General features: G+C 40.6%; 1 protein-coding gene across 7 annotated transcripts in view; it reads left to right on the top strand.

Moving 5' to 3' along the window:
• Positions 1 to 15,232, top strand: part of KNTC1 (kinetochore associated 1) — a 74,363-nt gene extending 59,131 nt beyond the window's left edge. For 4 of the 7 annotated variants that reach the window (XM_042909743.1, XM_042909745.1, XM_042909740.1 and 1 more), the window contains 13 exons: positions 972 to 1,018; positions 2,410 to 2,488; positions 3,809 to 3,927; positions 4,301 to 4,436; positions 5,112 to 5,207; positions 5,574 to 5,630; positions 8,928 to 8,982; positions 9,100 to 9,163; positions 9,714 to 9,843; positions 10,897 to 10,986; positions 11,512 to 11,657; positions 12,407 to 12,497; positions 14,276 to 15,229. In XM_042909743.1, the coding sequence (XP_042765677.1) occupies positions 972 to 1,018; positions 2,410 to 2,488; positions 3,809 to 3,927; positions 4,301 to 4,436; positions 5,112 to 5,207; positions 5,574 to 5,630; positions 8,928 to 8,982; positions 9,100 to 9,163; positions 9,714 to 9,843; positions 10,897 to 10,986; positions 11,512 to 11,657; positions 12,407 to 12,497; positions 14,276 to 14,296 (1,131 nt within the window). In that variant the 3' untranslated portion in view covers positions 14,297 to 15,229. Of the gene's footprint in view, positions 1 to 971; positions 1,019 to 2,409; positions 2,489 to 3,808; positions 3,928 to 4,300; positions 4,437 to 5,111; positions 5,208 to 5,573; positions 5,631 to 8,927; positions 8,983 to 9,099; positions 9,164 to 9,713; positions 9,844 to 10,896; positions 10,987 to 11,511; positions 11,658 to 12,406; positions 12,498 to 14,275 lie in introns of those variants that run through there. The other 3 variants (XM_042909746.1, XM_042909742.1, XM_042909744.1) reach the window with 3 other exon arrangements.
• Positions 15,233 to 15,900: the final 668 nt, after the last annotated feature.

Below are 15,900 nucleotides of genomic sequence, written 5' to 3'. Positions count from 1 at the left end.
TTGATGATTCTTACTCTAGTCTATTTTACTGTGATGGGATATTGATGTTTTTAAAGGGGGCCAGCCAGTTGGTTTGCAAAATGTCTCCTTGTGATGTTTCTCATGATTAGATTCAGGTTATGTGTTTTGGGCAAGGATACCATATAGGTAATGTGTTTTTTTTTCAGTGTATCACATCAGGAGGCATATAGTGTTAGAAGTAGTATCACTGACATTTATGCTGGGATTCAGCAATCCCAACACAATTTTCTGCAGTACTTCTGCATTTTCAGGCAGAACTCAATTAGGGAGCCTTCCTCTATCCACCTAGGCAGATATGCTTGGAAAAAAATGTATGTGTCAACAAATACTATAACTGAAATGACAGGTTTTTTTAAATTATTTTTTATATCCCTTAGCATCCAATTTAGCAAGTATTTATTAAATGTTTGCAAAGAGCAAGGACTGTGCTTCAATGGAAACGGAAGCATATCTAGGCCTCATAGAATCTGTGGTTGACTCAGAAACCGATGTGTTTTAACTTGTACATAAATTCGAGGAACTGGACAAAAGCACCCTGAAGCCAGGAACTGGGACTGTCCATAGCACCTTGCACATTGCTTTGTAAGTCCCAGTAAATCTGTACTGAATTACTCAAGGACTCATTTAAAATCCATGGAGTCCTTTCCTTTTAAAAATTATCCAGTGACTGTAAACGCCAGGAGGACAGGAACATCTGTTTCATTCACTCAGGCAACCCACGAGCCTGGGATTGTGCCTGGCACATAGTAAGTGCTCAGTAAATATTTGTTGACTGAATAATGTGAGGAAACTAATTTTGAAAGGAAAAGTTTTTTCATAAAGTAATGGGTTACACTCTAATGTCTTCTATGTAAACAATTCTGTGTATTGGGTTTTTCACCTAATAGGTTGTGTTAGCTTCTATAGTCCGCAGACTTTTAGTTTTTGACTTTGTTTTTCACTTTTTCAAGAAACCGTCAGAATTATTTGAACTTCAAGAAGATGAAGCACTCCGAAGGTACTCTTTCTTTACTTAGATGTGTCTGTATCTTGTTGCCCAGTAGGAGTCTTAAAACAAATCTGTCAGAGGTTGGTTTTGAAAAGACTTTTCTTCCTGTAATTTGGGTCAGAGTCTCTGAGAAGAATCACTTCATTGATATATGGCCATGAATATGTACAACTACCTCCAGTGGAATAAACAACCAAGATCCAGAATTTCTGAACCTTCAGTGAGTCCCTACTGATGTTGAGGGTTCTTTAGCAGAGAACGCACCTCAAACAAAGGAGTATTCTTATTTGCTAGGCTAGGACTCTGGCCCCAGACCCCTATGTATTCTGTCCCCCAGGTGAGCTGGGCCTGGTTCAGGTATGGGCCACCAGCATTCCTTTCCCCTTCTAACCTAAGACTGAGACCAAGGAAGGCACGTTGGTTTCATCTAACATGCTAAATCTGATTGGTCATGGCTTGCTGACCATATCTGGGCCCAAATCTAAAAGGATATGGTAATCCATTAACGATGCTTGGCACAGGCACAGGAGAGGGAGTGGTGACATGCGTGCCAGCTTTTTGCCATTCCTGGTCTAGACCAAAAGTAGGTCAAGTCACTTGTGAAGCCTTACACCCTGCGTCCGCCCTGGATCTGATAGAGAGGATGTGAAAAGGCAAACCCAAGAGAAGAATTTCTCCTGGTTTGGGCAGAGGTGGCTTACCACCCCTTCTATGTCCTCTTTTCCTGTGGACCCCACCTTCTCCTTGCTTAGTCTTTGAAACACAGGGGTACCTTTGTCTAAGCAACAGGTAGATTCATCCTGCCGTGTCTAACTGAACCAGCCACGATGGAAAGCCTTACAGAGAAACGATTCAAAGAGAGAAAAAAAAAATCCCTAGGAGATCCCAAAGGGATACTTCATACTAATTTTGTAGCTTCCTGCCATTTCCCACTGAAAGCTCCACCCTCTCCTTTGCCTGGTACCCTGCCCACCCCATCCATCTTGCCCTTCTCTGGAGGGGGGCCAGTCAGGCCTGAGTCTAGAGGTTGAATTGTGCCACTTAACAAGGTCCTGTGAACTAAAATAGAATTTTCCATGTGTAGGATCCAGTGTACTTTGTAGCTATAGTTTGCATTAATTTCTTAAATAGAATTTAAATTATCAGAGATTGGCTGTTTTATAGATGAGAAGACTGGGGCCTGGCATTTATCGTATTTATTTTCTTTAGCTATGCCTGGAACTCAAGAAAAGCATAAGCATCCATTCAGGGGAAAAGCAAAAATGTTCTTGACCCATAATCCTTCAGGCCCATGTTTGGGATGTCTGGTAACTTTTTCCATGGACAGCAAAAGATCTGTTGTTTGGGTAACCGATCACTAAATTAAAATCCAAATGTAATTTAAACTATTTTTTCCCCAGAGTCCTGTATCTCCTTCTGTCTCGCCCAATTGATTACAGTTCAAGAATGCTGTTCGTGTTTGCAACATCAGCGACAACTGTAAGCCCAGGACACAGAGTCTCAGCTTACCCTTTTCTCCCTGCGTATTTACCATGCTTGATACCATTAGGGGATGGTTACGATAATGCTCACTTACACACTTAACTCAAGGTACTGCGTATTTTACTTGGTAATCAGGACTATAGTATCTGCAGGCTCTATTAGGTGCTAGCTTCTGTAACATCCTGTTTGGTAAACTGAACCAATTGACAGTTCCCACGGTTATCTGCATTTAAAGTTATTAACTCCTTGGTTAGACAACATTCCTAATACCAGGGGCCAAACCAACTGGTCTCAACGCCCTGCAGGACCTACTTCACCCTTTGCTTGTGCCTCCCTCCCTCCCTCCCTCCCCACTAAACGTTAGCTGCACTAAACTTTCTCTTTTCCCTAAAGGCAACACTACTTCTTTGGCCTTCAGGCTTTTGCCCGTGGAAATGTTCTGAGGCAGAAACGGAGAGAAAGAGCCAGGAGGCAAATAGGTCTTGGATAGAAGGAAGAAAGAGGGAAATCTAAGATGCTTGATTATATGCCCTCAACAGCAAGGGGAAGGTTTCTTTCTTTATCTCTTCTTTCTTTCTTTCTTTCTTTCTTTCTTTCTTTCTTTCTTTCTTTCTTTCTTTCTTTCTTTCTTTCTTTCTTTCTCTCTCTTCCTTCCTTCCTTCCTTCCTTCCTTCCTTCCTTCCTTCCTTCCTTCCTTCCTTTCCCATATTAGTTTATCTGATAGTCATTGTTTCAAGTAAAAATGACGTTCCATTTAAAGTGGCTACTTCAGCTCACAACTATTCATAAATCGTAAGAGTGCAGTATGCTTTACGTGTACTTCCCATTCGGTCACACACATTGATGAATACATTTTAATTAATTAATATGTATTCAAGTGTGAACTCAACATATTCAAGAGGTGAGGTTTCATAAAATTAATTTTTGCCGCTCTGTCGAGAACCTTAAGTGGAAGTCACCTTTGGTTTTCAATACTGTGCATGCGTGGCTGTGATGCACACCACAGCTGCCCCAGCAACCGTGTGTTCCTGTGACTAGTGCCAACACTTTCACCCACCAGTGCAAGTATGAACACAGCCTAAAGGCACATAATATCTTTGTGATGCTGTGAAAGTAGCTTTGACCCTTTCCCACCTATAAGAGTTTGAGGAATGTCCGCCAAGGGTCCGTGGACCACGCTTTGAGAACCACTGGCTCCCTAAGGGTAGAGATTGACTTTAATTTTTGTTTTTCATGATGCTTATGCTACCTAAGTTGAAACTCATATACCCAGCTGCAACATGCATGTGTCTCTGCAAACTTGCATTGGTTTTACAGACGCTGGGTGTGCGCCAGTTAACTTTTGCCCACAGAGCTCGAGCTCTTCAGTGTCTCCTATATTTGGCCGACAAGGAAACTATAGAATCTCTCTTCAAAAAACCCATGCAAGAAGTGAAGTAAGTAGAAATTTTTAAATTGTATTAATAGGAAACAGATGGGTTCTTTGGAAATGTAACATTTAAATCCCTTAGTTTGTAAGAGTTCATTAGAATGCTATGCCTTGAGTCCCCTTGACCTTTTGGCAAAGGGGATGTAGGCCTCTGAGAACATCTTGTTTCCCTAGTTTTTTGAGGCATTTAGGAACTGAATGTTTTCTTGATCTTGCTCATATTGATTTATTTCTAATATTATATTCAGTGAATATATTTAGAAGCCTAAAAAATAGACATTTAAAAACAAACAGGCTTAATAATTGCCCTCTGGTGGCTTTTATCTTAAATGTAAATGTGGCCTGTAAGAATGATTCCCATAAATGCCTCTGTTTTCCAGATCTTATTTGAAATGTATAACTTTTCTGGCATCATTTGAGACTTTGAATATCCCCATCACATATGAATTATTTTGCAACAGTCCTAAAGAAGGAATGATTAAGGGTCTATGGAAAAACCACAGCCATGAATCCATGGTATGTACATGGAATTGTCTGAGGGTGGGGTCCCCATCTTCTCAGATACCTTTGTTTTCACTCAAATGCCTAAAACCAGAGAAACTCTTCATTCTTGAACAAATTTGCTGCTCTGAGACTGTTTCTACTTTCCTATCCTGACAGGTGACAGGCAACTTGTAGGATCCCTTACCTCTGCCCCTTAAAGCCTAGGGCCTAATCTCCACCCACAAAAGGACACTTTTGTAATCCCTTCCCAAGGCCTGTGTGTCCTCATCCTGATGGGTAGGGACAGAGAGTGTCCCTATGTCAGGAGGGACGTCACTTCTCTCCTTCCTCATTGCCTGTGGGAATTTAGTCTCCGAGGCAGTTGGAGCCTAGGGCGTGAGGGTTATGAGGCCAACAGGCAAACTGATCTTGGATAGAAAAAAGACAGGGAAGCCCCAAGATGCTCTTCGAATCCATGACAGCAAGAAAGAAAGAGAATAATCTTAATCTTTTTTACTTTCATTAGAGAGATGGGAGGGCTTCACTGAAATTAGGCAATAGACACATCTAGATTATAAACGTTTTGTGTGTGGCCACCCTACCTTTTCCAAAGTTGCTTTGATTTCCTGGTACCTTGAAGCAGTATGGGTTTTTGTTGTTTGTTTTTGAAGCAGAATGATTTTTTTTTTAATGTCTCTTCTGCTTTAGGCAGTAAGATTGGTGACTGAACTTTGTTTGGAGTACAAAATCTATGACCTGCAGCTTTGGAATGGACTCTTGCAGAAGCTTCTTGGCTTCAATATGGTGAGACTCAGTGCCCTAGACTGCAGTGTGTTAAAGCTTTCTCATAGCATCTCTTAAGCATTCTGCACTGATGCTTGTTATCGAACAGATGTATGCTGCAAACATTGACTTGTTGGGTTCGTGCCAAACTTAACTTGGTGTTAGGCCAGAGGAAGTGCTAACTCAAAACTGACATAAATTTCGCTGGAAAGAAATGGAAGCTTCCCTGCCCTTTTTTGATATTTGTGATTTAGGAAGTGAATTTCTTTGGTTCTCGTGGTGGATACATTTTACTGATACCTCTTTTGAAAATTTAAGAATCTGATATTTCATGTTGAAGCTTTCCATTTTAGTGATATTCAGAACTGTATTTTATTGTTTTCACAGATCCCTTATCTAAGGAAAGTTTTAACCGCCATTTCTAGTATCCATTCATTATGGCAGGTATGTAGTTTTCTAAAATAAATTTTGTAGAACTTAATCTTTATATTTGACGGCCTGTGGCTGCTGGGTGCACTGGGTGACGTCACCGGCTCAAGTGAAGAATGGACCTGATGTCTGGGCTGTGCATTCACAGTGCAGAGCCTGCTTGGGATATATATTCTCTCTCTCTCTCACTCTCACTCTCTCTCTCTCTCTCTCTCTCTCACTCTCACTCTCACTCTCGCTCTCTCCCTCCCCCTCCCTCCCCTGCTCACATGCGCTCTCTGCATGTGTCTCTCTCTCAAAATAAATAAACTTAAAAAAAAAAAATGTTTAAAAGAATGGACCTGGGGCGCCTGGGTGGCTCAATCAGTTAAGCCTCTCACTTCAGCTCATGATCTGCACTCTGTGAGTTCAAGCCCCACATCGGGTTCTGTGCTGACAGCTCAGAGCCTGGAGCCTGCTTCAGATTCTGTGTCTCTTTCTCTCTCTGCCCCTCCGCCTCTCATGCTCTCTCTCTCTCTCTCGCTCTTTCTCTCTTTCTTCCTGTCTCTCTCAAAAATAAATAAACATTAAAAAAATTAAAAAAAAGAACAGACCTGATGTCCTGTTAAAATGGTGCCAGGGGGCGCTGTGTGGCTCAGTTGCTTAAACATCTGACTCTTGATTTCAGCTCAGGTCATGATCATGTGGTTCGTGAGTTCGAGCCCCTCATCAGGCTCTGCACTGACAGAGCCTGCTTGGGATTCTCTCTCTCTCTCTCTCTCTCTCTCTCTCTCTCTCTCTCTGCCCTTCTGCTGCCTCCCCCTCCCCCACAAATACATAGACATTTAAAAAACAAAATGGTGCTGGGACCCAGAATATTTAGTTCAGAGGTCACTTGAGGACATCACTTGCCCGTGTTCTCCAGGCTTCCTGAGCTGCATCTTCATTTATGCTCTCAAAACACTGGTTCTGCTGTAACACCTGCCATGGTATAATTTGTTTTAAGCATATATTCCTGCCCCTCTTGAACTTAGAAGATCTTTAAATCAGACACAATGACTTAGTCATCTTTTCTAAATTTCACAAGTTGTATACCACATAATTGTTATAATATGTAATGTAGAAATATATCATCTATTCGTAGCTTAATAAATTAGAACAACATTGAAACATGCTGAGTAAAACTTGAAAATTCTCCTTTACCATTTCCCTTCAAAATTATCTCCCCAGAAGTAACTACTGTTTCTAGTTTCTTATGTTTTCTTCTAGAACTTTCCTAGTAGCATATAAGTGTGGGGGGAGGGATATATATATATATATTTTTGTACATGTACATGCAATCACATTCTAGATAAAGTGTTTTTTCCACATAACATTGGTGTTTTGGAGATAGTTCCATAGAGCTCAGAGACCCACCTTTCTTTTTTTTTTAAATTTTTTAAAATTATTATTTACTTATTTTGGGGAGAGCACAAGGTGGGGAGGGCAGAGAGAAAGGGAGAGAGGATCTGAAGCAGCCTGTGCACTGACAGGCTGAGAGCAGTGAGCCCGATGGGGGATCGAACTCATGAACCGTGAGATCATGACCTGAGCTGAAGTCAGAAGCTCAACCAACTGAGCCACCCAGGTGCCCCCCTACCTTTATTTTCTCAATTGAGATGTAATTCCCATGTAAAACTTACCCTTTTATTTGTTTTTTAATATTTATTTTGAGAGAGAACAAGTGTGTGAGTATAAGCAGGGTGAGGGCAGAGAGAGGGGGAAAGAGAGAATCTCAAGAGTCTCCATGCTGTCAGCACAGAGCCTGATACAGGGCTCGATCCCACGAACTGAGGTCATGACCTGAACAGAAATCAAGAGTCAAATGCTTAATCAGCTGAGCCACCCAGGGGCCCCTAAAATGTACCCTTTTAAAGTGTACAGCTAAGGGGACCCTGGCTGGCTCAGTAAGAAGACCATGTGACTCTTGATCTCAGGGTTGTGAGTTCGAGCCCCACGTTCGGGGTAGAGATTACTTAAAAAACAACAACAACAACAACAAAAAAAACCTTTCCCAAAAAAGTGAATAAAGTGTATAATTAAGTGGTTTTTAGTATATTCACAATGTTATGCAACCATCACCACTATCTAATTCTAGAATATTTTCTTCACCCCGGAAGTATGCCCCATATCCATTAACAGTCACTCACTATTCCTCCCTCTCCCACCCCTGGAAGTGTCTGTGCTGGACATGTCATATCAACAGAATCCTGCACCACGTGGCCTTCTGTTCTTTTATTCGGTGTCATGTTTTCGGTTCATCTGCATGGGAGTGGGTGTCAGGGCCTCATTCCTTTTTACTGCTGACTCATGTGCACTGTGTGGACACACCTGCATTTTATTTGTCTGTTCATCAGTTGAAGGGTATTTGGGTTATTATGAATAATGGTGCCCCGTGAACATTTGTGTACAAGTTTTTATGTGGATGTGTGTTTTTCTCTCAAACGTATGCTTAGGAGTGGAATTGTTGGATCTTATGAAACCTCTACATTTAGTCTTTTTGGTATCTCATGACTTTAAACTCTTTTTTTGTATGTGTTTGTTTATTTTTGAGAGAGAGAGAGAGAGAGAGAGAGAGACAGAGTGCGAGCAGAGGAGTGGCAGAGAGAGAGGGAGACACAGAATCCAAAGTAGGCTCCAGGCTCTGAGCTGTCAACACAGAGCCTGAGACAGGGCCCATGAACTGCAAGATCATGACCTGAGCCAAAGGTGGACGCTTAACCAACTGAGCCACTCAGGTGCCCCATGACTTTGAACTCTTACTTATTCTCCATAATGTGAAGTAAAATATATCCTGAGTCATTTAACCCCTCTCCTATGAGTGGAAACGTATGTTGTTGCCTTATTCCTTTCTGAAATCCTTTCTCTTGTCTGGTTGCCCCTTTCCTGTGGCTCTCACACAGCTTGTGGCACACAACAGTGTTTTGTTTTCTGACACTTTTTTCCCCACACAAAACCATAACGAATCAGCCAAGATTGTGTAATAAGATCCTGAACTATACACTTATGAAGAGAATTATCCAAGGACCCCTGGCTGGCTGAATCAGTAGAGCATGTGACTCTTGATCTCAGGATCATGAGATCAAGTTTGATCCCCACACTGGGTACAGAGTTTACTTTAAAAAAGAGAGAGAAGGAAAGAATATTATCCTAAAATCTAACCATCTTGAATGAGGAGATACCAATTTACGTTTTTGGTCTTAGGATCCAGAACATATGCTCTAAGTATATAATTCTGTGACCGCAAAACCGAGAGATTGTGGCTCAAATCCTATAACATGCTTGTTTCCCCAGGTTCCCTACTTCAGCAAAGCTTGGCAGCGTGTGGTTCAGATACCCCTACTTTCAGGTATTTTTCTCTCCCCTGAAACATTGACAGTAGCGTTTTATAGCTCTGTGTGTGTGTGTGTGTGTGTGTGTGTGTGTGTGTGTGTGTGTGTACGTACACATTATTGTTTCTTTTCAGCATCTTGTCCTCTGAGCCCCAGTCAGTTATCAGATTGTCGAGAGAGTCTCATCGCTATTCTAGAGTAAGTAAAATAATTGTTTTCCTACCCCCTCAAAATCATATGTGTTGTTTATGAAATTTCTTTTTAATAAACCTCTTTAAATGAGTAACTCATTTTTCTTGAGAAGTTAAACATACCACTTGTTTTTAAAATAAAATATCTCTCTTATTTTCACAATGTCTGCTTTCCACATGCAGTGCAACTCGTAAACTGATACTCAATAAGCATTCCCTAAAATTAGTTTTAATGTACATAAGGAGTATTTTTATCACTACCTGAAATCATGAAGTGTTGTCTCACAGATTTTGAGTCTTCTGAGAATGTCTTTAAGCATGTGTGGGCCTCAGACATGATCATAGCGGCAGTCAGTGCTCTGTGTTCCAGTGGGTGGGATATTTTGTTCCACGAAGAAGACTCCAGTTACTCATTACTAAGTGAATGTGATGCACCGGCACTGTAATGTTTAAAATCATTGAAAGCACAATCAGGTAACAGTTGTGGAAAGCTGGAAGACTCAACATAATATCGTGAATCTGACAAATTACTAATAAATTCATGTGCTCTCTTGAAGATGCCCAGTTTCAGATGATCTCGACATGATTGCGGTTGCCAGGCAGTATGTCCAGTTAGAGCTTCCGGCTTTTGCACTAGCCTGTCTGATGCTCATGCCTCACTCGGAAAAAAGACATCAGCAAATTAAGGTATCTCGCAAATTATTCCTCTGGGCCTGCCAGAGAAACAGAAGATCTCCCACTGCTTGTGCCCCCACAAAAGGGGTGGTGTTTTCTTTTTACCAGACTTGCAAAGCAGGAGTTCATCAGCCTGAGGGGTGTGGGAGGTTTGTATGCAGGTTTAGCAGGAGGTGAGCCTAAAAGATAGATAGATCAAGGTCCATCCAAGGGATGCCTTAAGAGGGGTTTGGACCTTGTTCTTTATCAGTGGGGAACTGTCAGGTTTCCTGGAAGAGTAAAGTAAAATGTTCAGGCACCGTTTTGGAGGGAACAATCCTTGGGCTTGGTGGGGGAGAGAGGAGGCAGGAGCGGAAGTGTGGGAGGCTGTTGCACTTGCCTGGACCAGCCTGTGAATGGGCAGGGAAGGCTCGAGGGGATATGTGCTGTAAGTGGGGTGGTGGCAGTGAGAATGAGCCAAATAGAGCAGCTTCACTTAGTGATTGGATGTGGGAGATAAGAGAGGGAATTGTCAGGTTTGTGTGTGGGTGTCTGACAAAGGGACGGACCCATGAACATTCTGAGGACAGAACTTTTAAAACGAACTCATTCCCTTTACAATACAGAACAAATAGAACAAAGCACTTGGGAATGTTTTGCAGTATTTCCCCAAAGTTAGTTTAGCCAGTAGATAGAGATCTATATAAATGAACATGCGTATTTTTTATCCGTCATTTGGTCTGTTCACTCCATTTTCTCACAGCCATCTGTGCTTGCCTTGGACTTTGGGGATTTTTTGACTATTCATAAACTCATCCATTAATGCTTTTCAAAATTTTAGTATTTAAATAGAGTCCTTCCAGCACTTAGAATGACAAAATGCTTGTTAAACAGCCCTTGTTGTCACAATAGGTATTTGTAAAATGTCTTTTTCCTTATTTAATTTTTTGTTATATGATAGAGTTGTGTTTTTTTCCTATAATAGAAATGATTAAAGATATTCCAAATTTAAAAATGAAAACCTTTTAGATTTGACAGAAATTAGTAATAATACTTTTCCACTGTGTTTGATTTTTTTTCCTCTAGAATTTTCTGGGCTCGTGCAATCCTCAGATCATTTTACAGCAATTAGAAGAGCATATGAATACTGGCCAATTGGCAGGATTTTCACATCAAGTAAGAGGCAATTTCATCTCCTTTTTGCCATGAAAAATTTTATGTTAGAAGGTAATAATTTTCCCTAAATCAAAAGTAGGCTGAATACTACTATCTCTGCCTGTTTGGTAATATATAAAATTATTTTGCCTTTATTAAAACCTTAATAAATTTTTAAAAGGTAGAGACCTCATCTGTCTTTTTTTTTATTTATTTATTTTTTTTATTTTTTATTTTTTTTTTGGAGACCTCATCTGTCTTATTTGCTGCTGTGCTCACTGAAAAATCTGTAGCCTTAAATGCTTGTTGTTGTAAGCAGATCTTCCTCCTAAAGAGTCCCAAAGTGCTTCAGAGCAATTACTTCTTATTGATTTAATCTGTTACTGAAATGGGCCAAAACAGATCCCCTTCCCCACCCCCTTAAAAAAAGAGACTTAGTCACAACACAGTGCTAATTTAACTTCTGATAGTAAGGAATTTGGGGGTATTGAGTAAGAACTTGGAATTGCACACATTTTTAATTTAATGATACCTATCATTCTATAGATTAGAAACCTGATTCTGAATAATATCATAAGTAAGAAGGAGTTTGGGATTTTGGCAAAGACAAAATACTTTCAAGTGTTGAAATTGCATATGATGAATTCCAACAACATCACTGAGCTGGTAAACTATTTGGCAAATGAGTTAAGGTAAGTTAATTAACAAACAAACAAAAACAACTTACTGTAGAGTTTCCTTAAAATTTATCTTTATTTTGGAGGAAAATATCAAATAATTGTACAACTATTTGGTTGTAATGAAAGGCTCTGAATATTAAGCTATAGCATTACCACATATGCCCAGAGGTTAGTTGTCTTATAACTGAGTCCCTTAGAACATGAACTTGGAGTCAGACAATCAAGAAACTTTCCAAACCCCCATAATAGGTATCTCACAGTCCTGCTCTAAAACTTGAGTTACAACTTTATTCCTTAGACATTTTCTCAGAGAATAACTGGCTTTTATGTGACCTAATTTTTGCTAAGCTTGATTGTCTAATTTTCTGGCAGCCAGAAGTTTGGAAATAAGCTTTCTGGGATAGGATTGGGAATGGATTTGGAACGCGAAAAGGAGAAGAGAGAAATGGCTGACACTAAGGAAGGGAAACCCTGTCAGGATAGAAGTCTTTCCTGGTCCCTACATTTAATCTAACTGTGCTGGCCACTTGGGACATATCTCTCTCTCATTACCAAGCCATGGATTTCTTTCTGTTTGCTTACCACTTGTGATCCAACCATAGCTACACACACATATATAGGCTACACATAATTCAAGTATGCAATTTGATAAATTTGGACATACATGTACCCGTGAAGCCATCGCCACAGTCAAGATAGCAAACATATTTATCATGCCCGAGGATTTCCTCCTGATGCTCTTTTTCTTTCTGATTCCATAGTTTAGATGAAGCTTCAGTGTTTATAACTGAATATTCAAAGCATTGTGGGAAGCCTGTACCACCAGACGCCGCTCCCTGTGAAATTCTGAAGGTAAAGCTGGCCCACCGTTACTCAGGTTCTGACGTGACACCATTTATATCTCTAGGGTCTTGATATTGACCCAACTTGTTCTTGTGTCCTGGAGATAAACGTATTTTTATGTGTTAACTATGTATATTTTTATATTTTGCTTTTTGTTTGAGGGGCTCTTAGCCCAGAAATCAAGAGGCCCTGGTTCTACTCTCTGCAGCAGTGTGGTCTCCAGCCATTCACTGACCCTGTGCAGGCTTTAGTTTTCACACCTGGACTTCATGGTCTACCTGTGCAGGCTTTATTTTCACATCTGGACTGCGTGGTCTCCTGGGTGCTTTCCAGCATTATGATTTCTCATAAAGTCTTATTTTTCATATCAAAGCAAGTGAAAAACTAAATTTCAAAAAATACTGATTAATTTTATCCTTGGGCATTAATTTCTTTAATTCTCATTTTTAATTACCAAAGACATATGTATTTTCACCATAGAAAAAACAAATTTGCAAGAGCCAAAAAACAAACACAAAAAACCTTAATCTCTTGAAATCTCACTACCCAGAAATAGGTTTACTGTTTAACATTTTAGTATACGTCCTTCCAAATGTTTTCATATATAAAATATGCATGTAAATCACTCTTACTCCTATTCTGAACTTAAATATAAGATAAGGGGCTCCTGGGTGGCTCAGTCGGTTGAGCGTCTGACTTTGGCTCAGGTCATGATCTCACAGTTCGTGGGTTAGAGCCCTGCATTGGGCTCTGTGCTGACAGCTCAGAGCCTGGAGCCTGGTTTGGGTTCTGTGTCTCCCTCCCTCCCTCTCTCTGCCCCTCCCCTGCTCGAGCTCTGTCTCTCTTTCAAAAATAAATAAACATTAAAAAAAATAATTATATATATATATATATGATAAAATTTTTTACTTTTCTTTTTTTTTTTGAGAGAGAGAGAGCACGAGTGGGGGCAAAGGAGAGAGAGAGAGAATCCCAAGCAGACTCCATGCTCGGCACAGAGCCAGATGTGGGGCTTGATCCTACAACCCTGGAATAATGACCTGAGTTGGACGCTCAACTGACTGAGCCACCCAGGTGCCCCTAAATATTTTATTTTTGAGTAATCTCCATACCCAGAGTAGGGCTTGAACTCACAACCCTGAGACCAAGAGTCACATGCTCCACCGACTGAACCAGCCAGGTGCCCCTAAAATTTTTTAATCATGTTTAAGTAATTGTGGGTTTTTTCCCCTCCTTTGGTCCAGATCAGGCATGTTAGAATAAGCCTGCGTTTTGTTAACTTTCATTAATAACTTCCCTTGGTCACTTCCAATCTGTTGTGATCAATGGCATAGGTTACCTTTTTAAATTTTTTTTCTTTTTTTCAAAAAAAAGTTTTTTAATGTTTATTTATTTTGGGGGGGTGGTGCAGAGAGAGAGAGGGAGACACAGAATCTGAAGCAGGCTCCAGACTGTGAGCTCTCAGCCCAGAGTCCAACGCAGGGCTTAAACTCACAAACTGTAAGATCGTGACCTGAGCCAAAGTCAGACGCTTAACCAACTCAGTCACCCGGGTGCCCCTAGGTTACCTTTTTTTTAAAAGGGAGATTATTGATTTAGGAGGCAAATCTTTGGCCCTTAAAATATATCTGTTTTTTTCTAGTCCAGCTGTCTAAATGCCAAATAACTTTATGTGTAGGTGTTTAGCAATATAGTTAAGTCTTAAATTTTATAGTTTATCTGACTGTTTTCTATTGAAAAAACTAAATGGCATTAATAAAAATGCTTCTGTGTTTCTTCCCATTTAGATGTTTCTTAGTGGATCATAGCAGATCAACCTCTTTTAAGAAGAACAAAGGGGACTTTGGAGTCTACTATTAACTAATCATATTTATTAGGGTTTTAAAGTTGTGCCGTCAATGTGTTATAACTTGTCAAATGTTGACCAACAAATAACAACTGAGGCGCTTCGTGGTAGTTTGATTATTATCTTGTAAAGAACTCATGTCTTGAGTTAATCAATCTTCTTTACCAGTTACTTGTATAACGTATAGAGACCATCAGTTTTTTGCACCCCACAGGAAGGAAACTAAATGCACAAGTATTTTGCTCCGGCCACAAGACAAACAACTACTTATATCCTATTTCTTCATATACAAATAAGAATAAGAATAATGCCACTCTTTCTAATGAATTCTAGTTAAATGTGTATCTAAGTTTTGCCGCAGAGTGTATCAGGCCAGCCAGAAAAACAGAAACCACTCTAGGTATTTCAGGCAGAGAAGGATGGGTCGGCAGGAATTGGTTACAAAGGTGTTAGAAGGACTGAAAAGGAAAGGGGAGAGCGAGGGGCCGCTGGAGAGGCGGAAGGGGAAAGGGCTGTCAGCTGACGCAAGGAGGTGGCTGCTGCGCCTCCCACTTCACCGCCGCGGCCTCCAGTGGCCCTCGGTCACCCTCAGCGATGGCTGCCGCTTCCAGGCTACCACCGAAAGAGGAAAGAAACAACTCTTTTTTCTTTGTCCAACCTTCTAATTCTCCTGCCAGCGCCAAGAATGACAGAACCAAACCGGAACCCATCTGGCCAGGTGTCTGGGAAAGCCGGCTGTAGGCTGTCAGCGCCGGCAGTACAGAGGCTGGCCTGCGGGGGCAGTGTGGAGCTGAAAGCCAGCAGCCGCCACCCAGCGTGCAGAAAAGGTCATCACAACTCTTAGTCTGCCTCTGTAGTCTTTTTCTATTTGTGTGTATAAATTGAATTTCGTAAATCAGAATGAGTTTGCCTTTGTTTTTCCAGTTGAGAACAACCTTATTTCTGGGGCGCCTGGGTTGCTCAGTCGGTTAAGCATCCGACTTCGACTCAGGTATGAAATCATGACCAGTCGTGGGTTCGAGCCCCATGTTGGGCTCTGTGCTGACACCTCTGAGCCTGTTTTGGATTCTGTGTCTCCCTCTCTCTCTGTCCCTCCCCTGCTTGCTCACTCTCTCTCTCTTTCTCTCTCAAAAATAAACATTAAAATTTTTTTAATGAAAAGAAAAAAAATTTTTCTATACATTATAGTCAAGGTATCATAGATTAAAAACTTGGGTTTTGGGGTAAAAATAGTCTAGATTTGAATCCTGGCTCTGTCACATACTAGCTGTGTGATACTGGACGTTATAGAACTTCTCAAAGCCTTAGTTCCCTTATTTGTAAAACCTCCTAAGGAGGTGTAAATGGGCCTCTACTTACTCTATTCTGGACATTTAGACCACACCAGTATTTTTCATAAAACTTCTTCCATATTTGGAGTTATTTCCTTAAGATACATTCCCAGGAACAGATTGACCACATCAAAGGGAATGAAGAAGATCTTAAAAGCTCTAAATGTACGTTGCCAACCTGCATGCGTTTCAAAAGTTTTTGTTTTCTTTCCAAGATTTCATTTAAATTCAACTT

This window comes from Panthera leo, chromosome D3 (genome assembly GCF_018350215.1).
Source record: "Panthera leo isolate Ple1 chromosome D3, P.leo_Ple1_pat1.1, whole genome shotgun sequence".
Taxonomy (NCBI): Eukaryota; Metazoa; Chordata; class Mammalia; order Carnivora; family Felidae; genus Panthera; species Panthera leo.
Note: the sequence above shows the minus strand (reverse complement) of the source record. Positions and strands in the feature narration are given on the sequence as shown.